Source organism: Myotis nattereri (assembly GCF_964212035.1).
Source record: "Myotis nattereri genome assembly, chromosome: 13".
Classification (NCBI taxonomy): Eukaryota; Metazoa; Chordata; class Mammalia; order Chiroptera; family Vespertilionidae; genus Myotis; species Myotis nattereri.
The window spans coordinates 56,193,318-56,213,671 of NC_138088.1; the positions used below are offsets into that span (position 1 = coordinate 56,193,318).

The 20,354-nt window shown below is 58.7% G+C and overlaps 2 protein-coding genes across 4 annotated transcripts; both read left to right on the forward strand.

Annotated features, from left to right (window-relative positions):
- The first annotated feature begins 1,181 nt into the window (after nucleotides 1-1,181).
- FUOM (fucose mutarotase) lies at nucleotides 1,182-7,354 on the forward strand. Of its 2 annotated transcripts, none has more exons than XM_081104604.1 (6): nucleotides 1,182-1,278; nucleotides 1,926-1,994; nucleotides 3,337-3,407; nucleotides 3,571-3,669; nucleotides 4,379-4,452; nucleotides 6,909-7,354. In XM_081104604.1, the coding sequence occupies exons 1-6, from the start codon at nucleotides 1,194-1,196 to the stop codon at nucleotides 7,036-7,038; spliced, it is 528 nt and encodes a 175-aa protein (XP_080960730.1). In that variant the 5' UTR covers nucleotides 1,182-1,193; the 3' UTR covers nucleotides 7,039-7,354. The 2 variants fall into 2 exon arrangements, with proteins under 2 accessions (XP_080960730.1, XP_080960731.1); XM_081104605.1 differs by lacking the exon at nucleotides 6,909-7,354 and adding an exon at nucleotides 4,691-5,110.
- Nucleotides 7,355-7,484: 130 nt separating this feature from the next.
- Nucleotides 7,485-15,456, forward strand: CALY (calcyon neuron specific vesicular protein). 2 transcript variants are annotated; one of them, XM_081104602.1, is made up of 6 exons: nucleotides 7,485-7,696; nucleotides 11,404-11,555; nucleotides 12,629-12,742; nucleotides 13,591-13,704; nucleotides 14,717-15,047; nucleotides 15,313-15,456. In XM_081104602.1, the coding sequence occupies exons 2-5, from the start codon at nucleotides 11,424-11,426 to the stop codon at nucleotides 15,011-15,013; spliced, it is 657 nt and encodes a 218-aa protein (XP_080960728.1). In that variant the 5' UTR covers nucleotides 7,485-7,696; nucleotides 11,404-11,423; the 3' UTR covers nucleotides 15,014-15,047; nucleotides 15,313-15,456. The 2 variants fall into 2 exon arrangements, with proteins under 2 accessions (XP_080960728.1, XP_080960729.1); XM_081104603.1 differs by having other exon boundaries at nucleotides 7,560-7,696; nucleotides 14,717-15,043.
- The last annotated feature ends 4,898 nt before the right edge of the window (nucleotides 15,457-20,354 follow it).

Sequence of the window (20,354 nt, forward strand, 5' to 3'; positions counted from 1 at the left end):
AGCTTTGGCGAATGTTGACTGTAAGTCTCCCCACTTAAACTTAGAGTAGAAACTGCTCAGGTACAACCCTCACCCTGGGTGGAATCGGCTGCTGGCCCTGCTGATTGCCACCCTCTGCACCACCCGGCCAGGGCTGTGTGTTCAGGGCACTGCCGGACGCCAGACTGGGTTTCCCACCGGGCTCCCTCAGCCAGCGGGCTCCCAGAGCCAAGCTGTAAGACGTGGAGTTTCCTTCAGGGTTTCCCTGTGGCTTCGTTGTCTTTGATGTACACACAGATCTTTCCCAGGAGCTGCCAGGCTCTGAGCATCTTGTGTCACCACACAGCTGAGGGCTGTGGCCAGAGCACTGGCCGCACAGCCCAGTGTCCATTTGGGAACAAAGTGGAGGATGGCGGGCTCTGATGGGAGACAGCCTGGCCTGGGCTGGCCTCTGGGCTGCAGGGCAGGTAGGTGGGTAGGTAAGCAGGGCAGCCCTGCAAGATGAGGGCTGAGGAGCCAGAGCAGGGCGGGCTGAGGCCCACTAGAGCTAAGCAGGCGCCCATCTTCAGGCTGAGCATTGAGTTTGGTGGTGGGTTCTTATGTGAGGGTGTGACTAGGCCGGTGCACTCAGGGGCCTGTGCTGCTGTCTGCCCCACAGTCTGAGTGGGGGGAGGGGGCTGGGAGAGCAGACACAGGCTGGAGGCCAAGGGCAGTGTCAGCAGGGCACAGGAGCCACCTGCATTGGTCAGCTATTGCTGCATAACAAATGGTCCCTAAATTTAGAGGCTTAGCCCTAAGTCAGTTATTCTTTGACAGTCTAAGTGGGTCAGGAATCCAGACAGGCCACAGTGGCCACAGTGGCTCTCAGCTGGTGGGCGGTGCTGGGAGAGCCCCATCCAGGTGCTCCCAGTACACAGCCCTTGGGGTCCTCTCCAGGGCAGGCCCAGGGAGTAAGTCCACCACGGGGTCTTCCTACCCCAGGACACCGGGGATGGGAGGGGGCAGGGAGCCCCGACCAGAAACACACGCGGGTGTCGGGGTCTTGAACTGGCCAGGGATGCGAGGCCCTGAAGGGTGCCTTTTGGGCTGGGTCCCACACCACACACCCGGGCGCAGCCCCATCCTCTTTCAGCTCCAGCGGCCCCGCCCCTCCGTGCAGGCCCCGCCCCTCCGTGCAGGCCCCGCCCACGGCCACACCCCTTCCTCCTGCGAGCATGGTGGTGCTGAAGGGCATCCCGGCGCTTCTGTCCCCAGAGCTGCTTTACGCCCTGGCGCGGATGGGGCACGGGGACACCATCGGTGAGTGAGTTGGCGTGGGGGCCGAGCCTCAGGATCTGGAGCCCCACCCTCGCGGCAGAAGTCAGGGGAGGCGCCGGGGCTGGGGTGGGGACTCCCTCCGGGGTCCTGGCCCAGACTGTCCCCATGCCCGGAAGACCGGTCCGGAGGTGGAGGCACTGCTTTGGCGGCCCTGTCCCTCCTCGGAGCAGGACTCCACCCCCTCCCGAGGCTCCGGCTGGCCCAGGCCGCAGCCCAGGCTTTGGTTGGCCCCAGGCGGTCACGAGGACGAGTGCCCTTGGCCTGGACAGGGTTAAGTCGGGGCGGGCTGGTCGCTCCCGCAGCCGAGTGTAAGGGGTGGGGAGGGGCCTCAGGCCCTGTGTGCTGCTCATGCTCCCGACCTCTCCCCATGTGGCCCCGGAGGGGTCACGTCCCGGTGTGTGGGGCTCTTTCTCTTTTCCTGGGCTGTGGGCGGGATTCAGGGTGCAGGCTGCAGGTCCAAGCTCCGCCCTCATCCTGCTAACACCTGTACAGTTTCTCCTTCACCTGGTAACTCCCTCTCCTCCCTGGCCCTTGGATTTCCCTGTTGGGAAAGGGCGGGGAGGCTAGCGGAGATGGTGTAACATAACACCCATGTGGCCCCCAGGATGTCTAACCCAGCTGCCGTTCAGTTCTTGCAGACATGAACTTCCCCACGTCCTCCATCTGCAAGTGTGGCCCAGAGGAGATCCGCGCAGATGGTGAGCAGGCCACCTCCTGCAAGGCGGGGCCGGAAAGGTGGGGGGTCCTGGCTCCAGCTCCCCAGGTGCTACAGCTCTGCCCCCACCTCCACCCATTCCCCAAGCACCCACGGTGACCCGTGTGCCAGGACCCTCAAGGTGCTCCCTGCAGCCCCCAGCCCCCAGAGGTGACCTGGGCCTCCTGCTCCATTTCTGACACCCCTTGGTGACTTCTTGAAAATGGGGGAATGGAGGCTAGGCATCGTGTTGGCTGACTGAGCAGTGGGGCCCCCTCCTCCCCCAAGTCAGTCAGGTTTTCAGCCTTTACCCTGATGCAAAAATCCCAGTACTGGTGACCTGACCTCACAGGCCCCAGGTGTCCGCATACTCAGAGAGCCTCTGGCCCTCACGGTGGATGGGAGGTGAGGCTGGGAGGGACCTTGAGCCAGATTCCAGAGAGGATGGTAGGAGCAGAACCAGCAGTACTGAGTAGGGGGGCCTTGGGGTGAGGGCCCCATCCTGACCCATTGCCTTGGCTACCACTCCCCACTCAGGGAGCTGAACCAGCCGGCCTTGGCTAGATCCTGGGCCAGGTGACCAGGTGCTCTCCTTCCCGAGGAGGGTGGGACCAGGTGGGCCGTGGGAAAAGCTGGAACATAAGGGGCGTTCAAGTAAATCACAGTGCAGCCACCAAAAGTGACACACACACACCGTGCGCATTAGTGGAGAACAAGCAATTAGGATTCAGAGTGGAAAGCAGGCAGAAAAGTCTAATCGTGCAGAAGAAGGTGAACTTCGATGGCAGCAGGTTCCCTTTATGTGGTAAGATTACAGCTGGTTCCTTTTCATAGGCTTCTGTATTTCCCAATTTTGTACAATGAGCATGCGTTACTTTAACAATCAGAAACTCACTTTATGGGAGAGCACGGGCCTGGGAGCCAAGTGGGACAGGTTTGGGGGCACCTTGGGCAAAAGAGGCCTCTTCCCAGACCCCACTGTCTTTGTCACAGGCTAAAGGTGGCAACTCCCAGCCTCTGGGGTCAAGGAGATGGCAGGGCGCTCCTCCTGGTGGATAGGTTTTGAGGGTACCCCCAACAACCTGCATGGTGCAGGGTGAAGGGGATAGTCAGGGCTGGCCCAGTGCTAGACAGTGACAGGTGCAGCGGCCAGGGTGAGGAGACACCAGTGTGACCTCCATGAGTGTCACCAGGGGGGCAGCAGTTGGCCTGTGGCCCCTCTATCCTGGGCCCAAGTCTGTCCCTGATGGTTGAGTGAGACCGTGTGGCCAGGCCCAGTCACCAGGTGGCGCTGTGGACACCTGGGTTCGGAGGGCTGGAGTCTGAGGCCAGCACTCTGCCCTCAGGCCTGGGCATCCCGCAGCTCCTGGAGGCCGTGCTGAAGCTGCTGCCACTGGACACCTATGTGGAGAGTCCGGTGAGGGCCCCTTTTCCAGACCTCAGAGGGCACACCTGCCTTTGGGGGGTTGGGGGGAGGATGTGTCCTCAAAGGGTTCTAACCCTGATCAGAAGAGCCCTAACCATCACCCAACAAGGGGGGCCTGGAGGCACCCGGAGACAGACTGGCCCCTCTGTCCCAGGCTGCTGTCATGGAGCTGGTATCCAGTGACAAGGAGAGGGGCCTCCAGACCCCGGTGTGGAAGAGCTACCAGTCCATCCTCTTGGAGGCTGGCTGCTCGGTGAGCCTGCTGCCCCCACCGAGAACGGGGTTGGGACCCTCTACGCTTCCTTGGAGGCCTGGGAGGAAGGAAGGACAGGCCCCAAACTCTGCCCCATGGTTGTGTGAGCGCCTATTCACCCACAGTGGGAGCGTGACCGTGGGACCACCCTCCAGCCCCCAGCTTCCTATGTTTTCCCAGGATCCTGACCTGTCTGCCTAGGGCCCTTACCCACCCCAGCCTCTCCAAGTGGAGCCAGGGCAAGTAGGGCACCACAGGCCCCCATCTTGTGGTCAGAGGCCTGGTCTGATTTTGTGTGACACCCCCGATGCCATGCCACCCTGCAAGGGGTCGAGCCTGTCCTCCCGGGACCACCCACACAGGCAGGTCTTGGGTAGGACCTACCTGAAGAGAGGACATCTGGGTCTCCTGTCCTCGACAGTGGCTCCCATACCCCACCCCTGGGGCAGATCAGAGGGGCTCAGGGGGTCCCAGGCAAGCGGCCACCAAGCACAGCAGGCATCTCACCCACCACAGCCTGCCTCCCTTCCACCCCCAACCCACCCCACCCCCCAGTGCCTGGTCCTTGCAGGTAGGAGGCCGAGCATCCTTGGGACCCTGGCCTGGAGAACCAGAAATGAAGCTCAGAGAGACCATGCCTCCTGATGCCCCTGCTGGGCCCATGAGGTTTCTGGGCAGGGTCCCTCAATCACATTGGTTTGCCTTCCAGAGCCCCCTTGAGAAGATAGAGAGGTTTGAGTTTTATCAGCAAGCCAAGAAGGCCTTTGCTATTGTAGCAACTGGGTGAGTTTTGGCTGGATCCACTGGGTCCTGATGGGTTGCGTGGGTCCAACTGGGTCTGGGCTGAGTGTGAGGCCTTCCCTCTCCCTACTCCAGAGCTCCCCTACCCTCTGTTCAGCCCCTGCCCCCCTGAGACAGATGGTCCCCAGGGAATGGGGTCACTGAGCTGTCCAGCGGTGGTGCACAGCAGGGATCTGGGCACCCTGGCTCGGCTCTGGGCTCAGCTCAGCTCCTTGTGCAGGGAGACAGCCCTCTACGGAAACCTCATCCTCAAGAAGGGGGTGCTGGCCCCCGAAGCCCTGATCTAGACGGGTGAGGAATCAGGACCCCTGAGCCCGACAACACTACCAGCAGGCCCTGCCCTCCTGGCAGCACGCAGACCTCACCCAGCCAGGCGTGTGACCGGCAGGTCCTTGGGGGGCTGCTGACTGGCTGGGATTCTCTCTATCTGAAAAATGATGGAGCCCAGCTGGTGTGGCTCAGTGATTGAACCAAGAGGTCACTGGTTCTATTCCCAGTCGGGGCACATGCCTGGGTTTCGGGCTCAATCCCCAATGGGTGCATGCAGAAGTGGCTGATTGAAGTTTCTCTCTCATCAATGTTTCGATCTCTCTACCTCTCCCTTCCTCTCTTTTTAAAATCAATTAAAAAAAATTTTTTTAAAGAAATATGATGGAAAAGTGTCAATGTTCAGTCCAAAGTTTTAAGCAACAGTACCACTCTCACTCACAAAGGCAGAGCACAGAGAGGCTGCTGGCTCCCGAGAGCAGCCCCCAGCTGCCTGAGATGGAGCCTCAGATGGGAAGTAGGCCACCACCTCCCAGTAGGTCTGGGCCTCTTGACTCGGTGAGTTCCTGGGTGTGAGACCAGAGGTCACACAGGTAGACACCCTCTTGCAACCTAAGGACCTGGGGACCTGGGTGGGGGGCTATGGTGACCACACACTGCAGGACGCCTGGAGGTAGGTACAGCTGCTACTCAGGTGGCCCTGAGTGGAGTGGAGGCTTATGCATCAGTTCCTCCAGCTGCAGACATTGGGGTGGCCCTTAGAGAGGGGACCAAGGCCCTTTCTTCAGGCCCCAAGGTAGGAGGGCAGGTGGCAGGGCTGGTCTGGAGGTGGTGCTGGTGGGATGGGGGTAGGATGGCCCTGGGTGGAGGGCTTGAGCTGCCTGGGGTGTCAGCTGGGCCCCATGCCTGTGTTCCCTCAGCCCAGTGGTTGAGTGCCTACTGACTAAAGAAGCCTGAGCTGTCCTAGGAAATCAGGGCGGGGTGGTACAAAGGATGGGAGGGTAGGGGCTGCCCAGGCAGAGGGCTGGCCTGAAGGGGAGTCTGTGAGGCTCTGATGGCACCTGGCGAGATGCCAGACTGGGTCTCAGGTTGGAAGAAATTCCCGCCAGCCATTGGCCCAGACTCCAGTGTCCCTGAGGTCCCTCTTCCTCCAGACCTTCCTACAGCCATGTGACTGTGGGAGCTGGATGACTGGGGGCTCCTGGGTCTCTGTCCCTCAGGGCTTGGCAGAGGCTCCCATGTGGGGGCTGGTGTCCTGACCTCTCAGAGAGCCTGAGGGGCTGGCAAGCCATTGAGTGAAGATCTGGGGTTCAGACTGGGGAAGGGACTCTGTCTTGGACCCATCACTGCAAGGGCTCAACCTCAGACCCCTGGCCACTGCCAGACACACAAGGGCCTTTCTTTAAACAGTTTTATTGACGTTTGATTGACCAATGGTAAACTACACATTTCAAATGTACAATGAAATATATTTGGACATCACCCAGGCCATTGCAGCTCAGTTGGTTGGGTGTGGTCCCATGCACTGAAAGGTGTTAGGTTCAATTCTTTGGTGACATGAATGCTTGCCCATTTTGTATTGGCACCGAGGCCTTTAATGAATCTGGTCACCAATAACAATGACCGATCATCTATAGGTTGGAGGTTCTCATGACCCCCTGCTTAAGTTGGACCAAATTGCCAGAACAGTTCAGAGAACCCAGATACGTTTTACTCACTGGATCACTGGTTTACTATAAAAGGATACAACTCAGGAACAGCCAGATGGAAGAGATGCATAGGCAAGGTCTGGGGCAACGTCCCCCCAAATCTCCATGTGTTCACCAACCTGGAAGCTCTCCGAACCCCGTCCTTTCGGGTTTTGATGGAGGCTTCATTACATAGGCATGATTGATGGAATCCTTAGCCCTGGTGATGGGTTCAACTTCCAGCCCCTCTCCCCTCCTCTGAGGTCAGGGGGTGGGACTAGCAAACTCATAGAGGTGACTATAATTTTTTTTAAAAAAGACAGACAGTAGCAAGTGCTGAGGAGGGCATGTGGAGAAACTGAAGCCTCATACATGGCTGGTGGATGTACCATGGTGCAGGCACTTTGGAAAAAAATTTTATTTTAGCATTTTCTTTAAAAGTGAAATGTGAACTACCATCCTACCTCGCAACTCCACTCCTAGGTACCCACCCAAGAGGAATGAAGCTGTGTCCGCACAAGGACTCCAAGAGCATCCATGCAACACGAACAGACAAAACCAGGAATGGTCCAGAGGCCTGTGTGGATGGGTGGATAAAAGGAGGCCCATCTGAACATGGGACGGTATTCAACAGCGAGAGGGCTGGAGTGCTGATCCAGCTGCTGCCGTCGCTGTCCTCCAGCTGTGAGCGGGGCTGAGCCCTTGGGGGAGGGGGGTCACGTCTCCCATGACACTCACCAAACACCTGCTGAGCGCCTTCTCTGCCAGCACCGAGCAGGTGCCGGGGCAACAGTGACCAGGAGTGACTGGTTTGCCCAAGGAAAGCGGACTGCCCCGAGCTCCAGACGCTGAAACAGGAGAAGGAGGCCCTCCTCCGAGTGGGTGGGGGCCATGCCCAGCTGGACCTCAACCCAGTTGACCAAGGCAGGCGGGAGGGAGAGTCTGAGAGCCTGAGGAAGCCAGGACTGAGAGCCCCGACACGCCCAGGTGCAGGAGCAGTCAGGCCTCCGCTGGCCAGAGCGCTGTGCCCTGCGTGAGGTGTGTGTGCGCGCACACGTCGGAGGGGGTGTGAGGCTGCGGTGCCCGGTGCAGCCCGGGTGGGGGGCAGGCTCCGGGCTCCCCTCCCCCAGCTTGCGTCTCCCCAGCAACAGCAGCCTCGGTCTGGGGCTCGGCCCCTCCCCCGCCCCACCCCGACTGCGGCTGCGAAGCGTCTGGAACCGCATCCTCCTCCGGAGACCGCATTCTGCCGCAGCAGCGCGTTGGAGCCGCTTGTGAGCCATTTCCACATTTATCCCTATGGAGCCCGGGGGTGGGGGTGAGGGCGGCGGTAGGCGGGGGTGTGCGGGTGTGCAGGTGCGTGTGCAGGAGGAGTGTATGGAGGGGAGCCCCGTGGCGGACGGGGTCCTCCTGTGGGGTCTGCGCTGACCCGGACTGGGGGGGCGGCGGGGCGAACTGCGGCCTGGACCGTCCAGAAGGGCCGCGGTGTCTAGCCTCGCACATCCCCCGTCCTCAGCGGAGCGGGGAAGCTCGGGTGGGTTAGGACGACTGGACATCAGCCCCGCCATGGTGACCGCAGCCCCTCCCCGTGACCGGCTCCAGCCCCGCAAATCTGAGTCAGTGGTTGCGGCCATCCTGAGATGGGGTGGGGGGCCATCCTGAGATGGGGTGGGGGTGGGCAGTTCCAGGACCCCAGTCTGTCTGGGGGGGGGGTAAGGGGGTAAGGGGTAGGGAAAGGGGAGTAAGGGGTTGACCAAGGAGCGTCGCGCCCCAGCACCGAGAAACGCATCGGGCTTCGGGAGGGGGTGGGCTGGCTGCGTGGGGCCAGGAGCAGGGAGGGGAGTCTCGGGAACCACCTGCCGCGGCAGCTCTGGGTGCGGGCCACAGGTGACGGACTGGGACGTGGGAAGCCAAGGCCGGGTGCAGCCCTAGGTCTCCCCACCCCACCGTACCCCTCCCCGCTCCTGGGCCCTCAGGGCTGGGCTGCTAGCCCAAAGTCAACCTGCCCTTGAAGCAGGAGCCAACCCCACGCTCGGCCTGCAGGGTGAGGGGCAGGAGGGCGGCTGGGCGGGGGGGCGGCAGGGGGTGGGGGGGGGGGCGCTGCTGGGTTCCAGCTAAGATCGCAGGCCCCTGCGCTACGCAGTTGCAGCCCGAGGCGCGCAGAGGCTGGTGCCCGTGCGCAGGGGCGCGCGCCTCCTGACGCAGCATCCCGGTGGGGGGTGCGAAAGCGAGTCGGTGACGTGACCTGTATCCGAGCTTCGTGGGCTCTCACCTAAGAGCCCGTGGCCACCCGCATCCATCCACCCATCAGCACAGACTTGCCGCTCATCCTATACCCCCTCCCCAAGCCTCGGAGAGGAGGCTGCACCGCCCCCCCCCCCATCCTCCCAGGAGCCAGCAGCGGGTGGGGAGCAGGCGGCCCCCGGAGAAGACACAATTACCCCGCGTGTAGAAGGAGCGGAGCGGGCGGGAGGATAGAAACGACCCCCCCCCCCGGTTCCGTGGACTTCTGTGTCCGTCATGTGAATGTGCCCCCTCCCCCCCCACCCCCCCACCCCCCGCCCAGTAGGTCCCATGACAGCGAAGGAATGGCGTGGTGTTGGGGGGAGGGGGTACCTACACGCAGCCAGCCCCTCCCCCAGCATTCTGCCCCGGGGCACGGGGCCTGGAACTAGACGCGAAAGCTCCCAAGGGCCCCCAATAGCTTCTCCTGAAGACCAGGCATCAAAAGCTCGCCTCGTTGCTGTGGAAACCCGCGATGATGTAATGATGTAATGGGGACGTCAAGCTGCGTTGGACCTTACGTTTGGCTCAAAGGGGACCGACCCCAGAAGCGGAGCTTCTTATGGGCGCGGGAGGGGGGGGGGCGGGGGGACCCTCGGCCTTCCAGCGGGCACGGTCGCCAACCTGACACAGACCGCGCTCAATTCTCAGCCGCAGGCCGGGGTTTTTGAGCCACGTGGGGCGTCCACTACGTGAAGGCCTCCAGTCTCCTTCCCGGGGTGGCGCACCCCTGCCCCCCCACCTCCCCTCAAGCCCTGGGCACTCGCCGCCCCACCTCCCACCCCCCCCCCCCATCTGCATCTCCAGTGGTCTTCGCGGCGGGGGTTCTATTTCTTCCTCGCACTGGGCCTCTTTATATTTACTCTGATGGCTGCCCGACCACCTCTGCGTCACTGAGCGCCGACGACGTCGTCTGCAGGGGCCGCCTGACAAACGCCCGCCCGCCCACCCGCCCGCCTGGGCCAGGTCCCAGGTGCCCCGCGCCCTCCAGGGCTAAGCCTCGGCCGGGCCCCGCCCCCAGCCTGGGGGTGGGCGTTGGGGGCGCTGTGAGGATCCGTAAGGGCCCTGGGCTAGGCGCACACCCCCAAGAGAGTGCCTTAGAGTCCATGATGGGGGCGGCCTCTCTCTGCCTAGCCTGCGGCTTTCAGTCCACATTACAGTGGCGGTTCCTGACTGCCCACCCCCTCCCCCGCCGCCACACAAGCTCCGCACAGCCCTGGCCTCCTTGCCCGGCATCTATCTGCCTCTCTGCCTGGACAGGCCTCCTCCTCTGTTCCCACCCAGCCTGCCCACACCTGGAACTCGCCGGGGCATGAGACAGTGGTCACCTGAGGCCCTGGTGGGTACCGGCGCTGGTGGGGCTGTTACAGGGAGAGTGTTTGGGAGTGGTGATGGTTTTCTACATGGAGATCCTTCTCACCTCTTGTTAGACCTATTCCTGAGCAGTTGCTATTTCTGATACTGTTTAAGGAATCTTTCAAAAAAAAAGCATTTTCTAATTTTTTGTCACTGATATATAGAAATATAATTGATTTCTGAATACCTTAAGTCCATCAGCTTGCTGAGCTCTTTTTAAAAATATGTTTATAGTGATTTTAGAGAGAAAGGGAGAGATAGAAACATAGATGATACATCAATCGGCTGCCTCCTGCACTCCCCATGCTGAAGATTGAGCCCACAACCCAGGCATGTGCCCTAACTGGGAATTGAACCAAAGACTTCTTGGTTCATGAGGTCTACACTCAATCACTGAGCCACACTGAACTCACTTTTCAATCTTCATAATTTACCTGTAGATTCTCTTGGGTTTTCTATTCACAAGAGATGGTTTGCCTGTGAATAATGCGTGTTTGACCTTCTCTTGTCCAGGCCTTTCCTCTTCTTCCTTTTCCCTGCCCCACAGTGTGGCTAAGTCCTCTAGCACCATGATTTACAGAGCTCATGGCAAAGGGCCTTTTGTCTCCATCTCCCGCTCATCCTCCTGACTCTCTCCTCTTGTCAGGGATGCCCGCTTTCCAGGTGGCCCAGCCCTGCGTACACCACTGCTACTCTGTCCTCCCAGCTAGCGTTCACCGACGTCCTCTTCTGTAGATCTTGTTACTTCTTGCATCTTTAGGAGGGTTGCCAGTTAAAACACAGGATGCCCAGTTAAATTTGAATTTCAAATAGACAACAAATAACTTTTTAGAATCAGTATGTCCTATATTGCATGGGATGTACTTATACTAAAAGTGGAAGAGGAGGAGGAGGAGGAGGAGGAGGAGGAGGAGGAGGAGGAGGAGGAGAGGAAGGAGAAAGAGAAGAAGAATCCTTTTTGTCTGAAATTCAGATTTAACCGGTGTCCTGTATTTGCTAAGTCTGGCCACCCTACCCTCAGGCTTCTATCGGAGATTGTTTTCTGTTGACCGGAGTTACTGCCTTTAGACTGTCCTCTAGCAGGTGAGCCAGTGGAAGACTCTGTTGCCCTTGTGTGTCTGGACAGTCACTGGTCTGAGGTGCCATCCCTGCACGGTTGTGGGGCCCCGAGGGGGCCCAGGGGCCGGGAAGGGAGTTTGGCCTGGCCAGTCACAGCCCACCCCAGCTCTGGTATGAGGAGCATTGGCGCCAGTCCTCTCTGAACCCTCTCTGTCCAGGGCCTGCTGGGTGGACATCTGCTAGGTGGCCAGTGTGCAGTGACCCTGTGTCTGCCTCTGGACAGGACAAGGACCACCATCCACCATGGTGAAGCTGGGCTTCAGCTTCGGGAAGTTCGGCAGAGACCTCGGGTACCAGGATGGGGTTACCATGGACAGCGTCCCTCTGATCAGCCCCCTGGATGTCAGCCAGCTCCAGCCACCATTCTCTGACCAGGTGAGTGACCTGGGCCAGTGGGGGATCCTTCTCAGCCTGCGCTGGGAACATAGGGGTGCAGAGAGAGATTTATTTGGATATGGCCTCCTCCAACGTGCAGGAGGGCAGGCAGAGGAAGGGCCAGCTGGGTAGGAACCCAGGGCCACATGCAATCAGCTCCCTCATCCCCCAGAGCCACCCTGTCCTCATCTGTAAACGGGGTAACTTGGCCACAAGTGACTAAAGATTCACGCACCATTTAGAAGACAGCACCCAGCCCATAATGCTGCCCAGCGGGGACTCAGCAAGCAAAATTCCCACCTTGTCCTGCTGGGCACACTGTGTCTTGGATCAAGCCAGAGATGGGGTCCTGGGGACAGTGGCTGGTGGAGAGGGAGGTTTCAGTGGGAATCTGTGAGAAGCAGAGCTCAGCGTAGCCCTGCCTGATCCCATGTGAACTCCGGAGTATGAGTGACACCAAGAGTTGTCCTAACTGGGGGCGAGGTGGCCATCTGTACCCATATCTGTCAGCTATTGGCTGGGGACCATGAGGACAGCCCCCCACCCCCACCCCAGGCATTGGCTGAGGGCAGTTCTCCAGCGCTCTGGGCTTCCATTACATCTACTTCGGTTCTGGACCCAGTTCTCAGTGGACAACTTGGGAAGGCCCAGTCCTTGCTCCTAGGAACACACAGAGCATGGGACCGCACCTTGCCTGTGCCCTCTATGGAAGGGCCCTCAGTCCTTTGGGACCCAGAAGAGGAATCAGGGTGACTCCCTGGAAGGGGAGGCAAGCTGTGGGGCCACTGAAGGGGAAGCGCCTGGTGGGAAGAGGTGGGACCTTTGGAGCTGAAGGCAGCCAGCAGACAGAGGGGCTCCGTCCATGGTCTGGCCAGGCCTCATGGCTGCCACAGACCCAGCAGACTTGCAGCACCCACTTTGCCCTGGCCTCAGCTTGTAGTCACTGGAGCCCAGGCACTGGACAGTCCTGGCAGATGATCAGGACCCACACCACTGCTGGGCCGCTGAGCCCCTGCCCCATCCCTTCCTAGCCCTCCCAGCTCAGGGTCCTCCTGGGTCATCTCTTTGCACAGGTGGTCATCAAGACACAGACGGAATATGGACTGCCCTCCACAGAACAGCTGAAGAAGTTCCCAGACATAGAGGCCCAGAAGCTGGCCTCCCCCAACCCAGAGGAAGGACGCGGGGTAACCGAACCCTTGCCACCCAGTGCTTCTGGGGGGGGTCAGTCCCGTGGAGAGTCAGATTAGGATCAAGGTGCTGAGGCAGCCACAGGCCCTGAGCACCCAGGGCTGGGCCCCCTTTCTCAGGCTGCTGCTGTCAGGGAAGTTGGACAAGAAAGCGCCCATTCAGAGGCACGGTGGGGTGGGAACGAAGGCTGGGTGCTTAGGGGTGGGGGTGCTGAGGGACTTGAGGCTGAGCAATGCCAGACTGACCTGTGGCCAGTGGGACCCAAAGCCTCCCTCCGGCTGCACAGTGGGTGACAGCCACTGTGGGCAATGTGTGCAGCCGCCTTCCCTGCAGGTCATTTGTCTCCTCCTTTCTTTTTAAAAAAATTTTTTAATTGAATTTAGAGAGGAAGGAAGAAGGAGAGAGAGAGATAGAAGTATCAGTGAGAGAATCATTGATCGGCTGCCTCCTGCAAACCCCACACTGGGGATCGAGCCTGCACCCTGGGCATGTATGTGCCCGACCAGGAATCTCTCTATAGACAGTCGCTCTTCCTGATAGGGACTCTGGCAAATACTTTCTCCCACCCTTTTTTTTTAGCATTATTAATTTTACGAATAATGATTTCTCTCCTTTTCCCTGTACTATTTCTAAAGCCTTTCATGTTTCCATAGTAAAACCTGCCCCTTCCCCCTATTGTTTCTGAGAAGGAAAGCCTCCCCCGCACGGGCTAGCAGGGTCGGTTGTGGGGCTCAGCTGGGTTCGCAGCCCCATCATGAGGACTGTCCCAGGAGCCCAGGCTGGGTTCCGTGCCCCCTTCCCGCCCCCGCCGCCCATGGGTTCCTCTCCTCTCCCTCACCTGCAGATGCCCCCAGCACGTATGCTGGCCTTTGTCATGGCGCTCATGGGCTGCCTCCTGATCATGTACAAGGCCCTCTGGTACGACCAGTTCACCTGCCCGGATGGCTTCCTGGTTCGGGTAAGGCAGGCAAGCTGGGCCCAGAGTGGGGAGGGGGTCCCCAGGCAGAGTACCAGGGAGGGGCCCTGGGGGTCCAGGGGAAGCATGGGGACGGGTACCCCCGGGGGAGCCCAGGGCGTGTCCTGCTCCTGTGGGATTAGGATCTCCTAGCACCTTGTGCTCCGGTTACCTTCCCAGAAAACATTCAAATCCTCTTTTGAAAGATTCAAGGAAAAGGTGTCTTAGCAAGAGACGTTGTGGTCCTGTGAGTAAGAACAACGTAAACCTCAGGGAGGAGGTGCAGGGACAGAGGTGAGCTGGCCAGGCAGCCCTCCTGGGTCAGCATCTGCTCTGCACCAGAGGTGCTGCTCTCTCCCGCGCTGACCTGTGCGGGGCCTTCTATGTGATATGACATTAACCTTCTCCCACAGTTGGCAAATACTTCCTCCCTCCTCTTTTCTCTCTCTTAACTTTAGTAAGGGTTTTTAGCCTTTTTAGTGTATTTTCCTAACGCCTCTAATTTTTCAGTAGTGAAATCTACTTTCACCCTAACCCCGGCGTTCCTGGAGCCTGGGAGGCCTGTCTGCATTCCCAGGGGTTCCCTGTCCCTCACTGGCTGGGATTCCCTCCATGTGCTCTGGGTGGGGGTGGGCTGGGGTGTGCTCGCGGAGCCCCTCCCCTTCACTCCTGGGGACGGGCCACCACCCCCTTTCTGAGAGGGGTTGACGCTCCATGGAGCCCCCACTTCTGAATTGGAGGCTAACTTGGGTGGCTGGAAATTAGGGCAGAAACAAATGTATCTCTGGCGATTGTGCGCAGTATTACTGAGCTGCTCCAGAGCAGGACAGGAAGGCCTAGAGGTCCAGACCCACCCCTCCTGTGGCGCACAATGTGGCTGCCGCTTCGTGCTTCGTGGTCGGTGTCATACAGGGGAGCTCCCCCCCCGCCCCCCCCCCCCCGTGTGCACACCTGAGCCCAAGAGCAGCCCCGCCCCCTGACCCGCCGCGCCCCGCCCCCCTCCTGCCCCCTGCAGCAGCACAAGATGTGCACCCCGCTGTCCCTGGAGATGTACTACGCGGAGATGGGCCCCGAGCGCCACCGCAGCATCCTGGCGGCCATGGGGGCCTACCCGCTGAGCCGCAAGCAGGGCACCGAGCCCCCCGTGGTCTGGAGGAAGATCCATCCCGCCTTCAAGGAGGCGCCCAAGGCGCCCACCCAGGCGGGCCCGGCGACCACCGAGGCCCCCGGGAAGCTGGCGGCGGGCGCCGAGAAGGAGGCGGCGCTGAAGGCGGAGGGGAGCGTCCCGCCCCCGGCCCCGGCCCCGCAGTGACGGCCTCCGCGCCCGGAGCCACGAAGCCCAGTAGGTGAGCCGCCGGACGGGGGCTCTGGCTCCGGCCACCACTCAGAGCCAGGGACCTCCTCCCTGCACCCCCACCCCATGCGGGACCCACTCTGCCTGCCAGCCTTACCCTGGGGTGCTGCCCCCCGCCCCCCACATGCGGCTGCTGTGACAGCGTCTGCGCGCCCGTGGGGGGGCAGGGGGGCCAGGGCGGGGCAGGTGAACCCGTGGCGGGAGAGGGGGGGTCCCCACGGAAATGGGTGGTCTCACCCCTCCGCCCTTCTCCGCAGCGCCCCCGCCCGCGGCACCCGTGACCGCCCCGCCAGATGCTGTCCCACCACGTGGTCGTGCCCCTGTTCCCAGGACCCCCGCTGCCGCCTGCCGCCAGGAGCCTCCAGCTCTGTCGCTTTTCTCTAAATAAAGATTCACACCCACCTGGCCTCCTGGTTACCCTGAGCATCCTCGGTCGCTCCGCCCTTCTCCTGTCCCCACCCCCATGTGGCTGAGCCCCCCCCCCCCATGTCCCCACCAGCAGAAGGACCCCCGAAGAACTAGGTGGGATGATGAGCTGGGACCTGCACCTGGAGAGAGGGGGCCCCTGCGCGGTGGGCCTGGGGTCAAAGCCACCTGTACACAGGGCTTGTGGTCTCTCTGGGCGGCTACAGTACAATAACTTCACCTGCACCCAAGGGAGCCTCCAGGCCTGGGTGGCAAGGGGGGGTGGGGGGTCCGGGCAGCCTAGGAACAGTGGGTAGTGTCCAGGAAGTGGGCTGTGAGGGAAACCGTGGCACAACGGAGGCCAGGTGGGTAGTGGAGTGGGAACAAACTTGGGGTGTGAGGAGGAGGGTGGTTCTGGGAGGTCAGGAGAGGCTTGGCTATGCACAGTGTCCTTAATCGCTGGACTCCTATCTATCCATCCATCCATCCATCCATCCATCCCTCAGTCTATCCATCATTATCTATCAACCCATTCATCTACCCTTCTATCTATCTGGCCTGTATCATTTCTCTAGCTTTCATTTATCCAAAGTTTTTTCTGAGTCAGTTGAGAGGCAACTACTTCTTTACCCTTAAATACCTCAATGTGGATTTCCTTAAAACAAGGGCATATTTTTACATCACTCCATGCAATTATCAAAATCAGGAATTTAGCTTTGAAACAATCATATCTAATCTACATACCTTATTAATAGTTTGTTAATCGTCTCAATAATGTTCTTTGTAGCAAACACCCACACCCCCCTCCCACAAAACCAACACACACACACACACACACACACACACACACACACACACACACCTGACCCAGGATCCAACCCAGGACCCATGTTGTGTTGTCTCACCCTTCCATCTGGGACAGCTCAGGCTGTCATGACCTGGGCAGGTCTGAAGTGAGCAGACACTGTAGGCTGACCTTGACTTGTGCGATACCCGGTCACAATCAGCCGGAGAAGCTGTGTTTTAGGGTTTGCATCCCTGGAAGTGTTGCTGTGCCCTCTCTGGCATCCAAATCTCCTTGCTCAAGAGCTTTCATAACCCAGTATCCAGCCCTCTCCCCAAAGAGAGGTGCCTACGTTCTCATGCATTGGTCTTCTGGAGACCAGCCCTCCCTGAGCCCCGATCCGGACGCTATCTGCCCCATCTTGAGTTATCTCATTAACATAAACTCCTGCACTTGGCCTTTAGGTTGTTTATAATATTTTGCAATAAAAACAATGCTTCAATGAGTAATTTATACTTTTTAAAAAATGCTCACTTGAGGGTATTTTCCCATTGGTTCCAGAGGTAGAGGAAGGGGGAGAGAGAAAACCATCGATGTGAGAGAGATACACTGATGAGAGAAACATCCATCAGTAGCCTCCCATACCAGCTCCACCAGGGATCGAACCTGTCATCTAGGTATATGCCCTGACCGGGAATCGAATCCAAAGCCTTTCGGTGTACAGGACAACACTCCAGCCAACTGACCCACCTGGCTGGGGCCACATATATATTTTTTATTCTTGGAGATTTATCTTCAGGGTCAAGTTCCTAGACCCTGCATTAAATTTTTTTAATTTATACAATTATAAAAATTTATAAATATAAATTTAAAAACAGCTTTTCTCAAGTTTTAAAGCTCAATTTAAAAGCTCCTTTATAAATCTAGTAACTTTTGTATTCGTGTATGTCTTTACTTACTCTTAATGAATATTCTCCTAACTCATATACTCGATATAATCAATTTCTCTAACAGTTTTAAGACATTACACATTCTTGACAAGCTTGATCGATTAGATTTCCTAGTATTTTAAATGTTCATCATAAATGCTCAGACCTGATCTTCCTGAGTGCTCTGACCCTGCAATTTGCAGACCGCCAAACCTATCTTACAAAACCTCTGTGGCTGTGCACGCGACTCGCCGTCTCATCAGATCTTAAACTGAAATGCTCTCTCACATCCTAAAACCAAACCCCAAGATCCCTGAGACAAAATTCAAGTTAAAACAAGTCGTGGCCGAAACCGGTTTGGCTCAGTGGATAGAGCATCGGCCTGCGGACTGAAAGGTCCCAGGTTCGATTCCGGTCAGGGGCATGTACCTGGGTTGCGGGCACATCCCCAGTAGGAGATGTGCAGGAGGCAGCTGATCGATGTTTCTCTCTCATCGATGTTTCTAACTCTCTATCTCTCTCCCTTCCTCTCTGTAAAAAATCAATAAAATATATTTAAAAAAACAAACAAACAAAAAAAAAACAAGTAATGGATGCCACATCCTCTTAAGAGTTTCACAGGTTTTCAGTAGCAAACATGCATTTGCAAGGCTCCCATGACTTCTGGTGAGCCTCGCCGGAGGCAGAGAGCAGAGCTCCATGCCTTTCTGGTGCGTGTCACCCGTCACCGTTGGCACGATACCCTAGTGTCCCTCCGGAGGGCAGGCAGTGTCCCTGCTGGCGCTCTGCCGGACCTGAGTGTGACCAGGGTCAGAGTTTGCGGGGGGAGGGAGGGCCTGCTGAGCCCCCTGCAATCAGAGTCAGGCTCCAGTTTGCAACCCAGGGGTCCCTGCAGCCTCCAGGCATCCTTTACATTTGTTCACGTTCATATTTAACAGAAACCTCTTCTAAAAACTCACAAGTCAGGCGCCCTTGAATAGAACCCCGAGCTGGCTTCTGTCAGCTGGCCTGCAGGAGTGACCCGGATGACATGCCCCCACAGGACCCCAAGCCAGATCAGCCACCTGCCCACAGTCCTGTCCCAGGTGTGGCCCTCAGAGGAGTCAACACTGAGACACGCAATTTGCTGACTGTGGGTCTCATCGGTGAGGTGCGTGGTGTGGTATCCGGGACCTTGAGTCCAGCTCACAGCCCAAAGGAGTCTCTTGAAGAAGGTATAACAGCTGGTGAGGCTTTAATCGTGTCAGATAAAATGCCAAAAGTCAAACACAATTTTTACACATACAGTGTGTGCCAGGTCGATGGGCTCCCTGGCAAGGGCCCCGATGATAATGGGAACGGTTTCAAGGAAAATGTGAATTTCCATGTATTCATCTGAGAAGAGACCTGGACCCTCAGAGAGAGAGAGACCACGCTGGGGACAGTGGCACAGGGGGAACCAGGGCCTTGGGGTCATCCTTTTGTGGGTCAGACTGTGTGCAACCTATTGGTCCTCTACAAGCTGACCTCCCCTGGCCGCCTCCCGCTCTGCTTCCCTATTTCCTGTCACATCCTCCAGCCCTTCTCAGGAAATCACAAGCATAACCCTCAGATGTCCTCAAGGTCGTTTCAAGGTTACATGCCCTTCTTCATCAGGCAAACACTCACTAAAGCCGGGCCTGGGGACACAGGGATGGGATCCAGGAGGTGGAGCCCCCTCTCAGGTCAGTCATCACAGCCCCTCACCGAGGTTGCTGTCCCAGAGACACACGCCAGCTTGTCAGGTCACAGAGCAGGCTCCCCTGCCAGGCGCCTGGGAAGGAGCTGCAGGAAGAAAGAGGAGCCTGGGACTCTGGAGGGGGTGATCTGAAGGAGGCCAGTTCATGAGGTGACCCCAGGCCTGTGCCACGGTGCTCAGCACCTCCCAGAACTGCAGGTTCCTGTGGGACTGGGCAGGTCACATGTCGGTGTCAAGCTGAGAGTCCACATGCCCAGTCCCACAGGAAGGTCACGCCCAGGGCAGTGGGACGTTAAATGAGGAACGACATTTGTGACTCTGCAGCTATTGCCTGGGCCTGGGCCTGGGCCTGGGCCTGTGGGAGGGGGTGAGGGTCAGTTTAGGGCCAAGCAGGCAGCGAAACCACAGAACCAATGAGCTACTCTCACCAGCGTAGCATCTGGCCAGGGCCCACCCAAGGCTCCGCAGGTTGCCAGGGAATCTGCCCAGCACCAGACTTTAAGTCTGGCAGGTCATCACCTGCCAACTGCTCTTTCACAGAGGGTAGCCTGCCCATGTTACCCTGGGGCCAACCATCACCTCCAAGGTCCTGCCTGTGCTTGGGCCAGAACAGAGAGGGGTCTTGGGGAGAGGTGTGAAGCGTAAGGTGTGGGGATCTCACTCTCCGGGGGGCGCAGCTCAGGGAGGGCTCAGCCTGCTGCTGCTCCCTGCTTTGTCCCCAACGTCCAGAACCAGTTCCTAGTTACCTCCCGGGGACGCTGCCCTGTTCCTGTGTGATAACTGGCAGCAGCAGCGAGGATGAGTATGCTGCACCGCCATGCTTGGCCACGGTTCTGGGAGGTGCTGCTGCAGCCCCTGCACACCCTCCCCAGAAGGGAGGATGAAGACAGGCTGGGGTCTTTATTTCAGAACCTGGGGCCATGCAGAGCAGAAAGGGCTCACCGGTCTGGAATCAACGGCCACAGACGCAAATCTGACCATGCCCAGTACAACCCAGGTCTCCCATTTCCAGCCAACGATGGCTGTGGCAAGCACCCTGCAAGCTCTCAGCACTGAAGGCTGGAGCGCAGCGTGTGTGTGTGTGTGTGTGTGTGTGTGTGTGTGTGTGTGTTTCCAAGTCCCTAGGGATTGACCTGTTCTCATCTCCGTGTCTCAGAACGAGGGGCAGGTGCCTGGAGGAGCTGCGTTCTGCTCTGGCCCCTGGACATCTAGAGAGGTGCAGGCCAGCCCTAAGGGTCTCTCAGGTGGTTTGACCAAAGTCCCCCTCCCCAGTCTGTTGGGACAGAGCAGTCACCTCTGCCCTCAGAGCAGGCAGTGCAGGCTGCCCTGCTTGGCACAACTAACCAGAGGTGAGAGGCAGCGCGCCAGCCAGGCCTCACGGCGGCCACATCCACAGCACCGGCCACGGGGCGGCTGGATGTCCACACAAGGCCCTTCCACAGGTCCTCCCACCGCCACATGGGG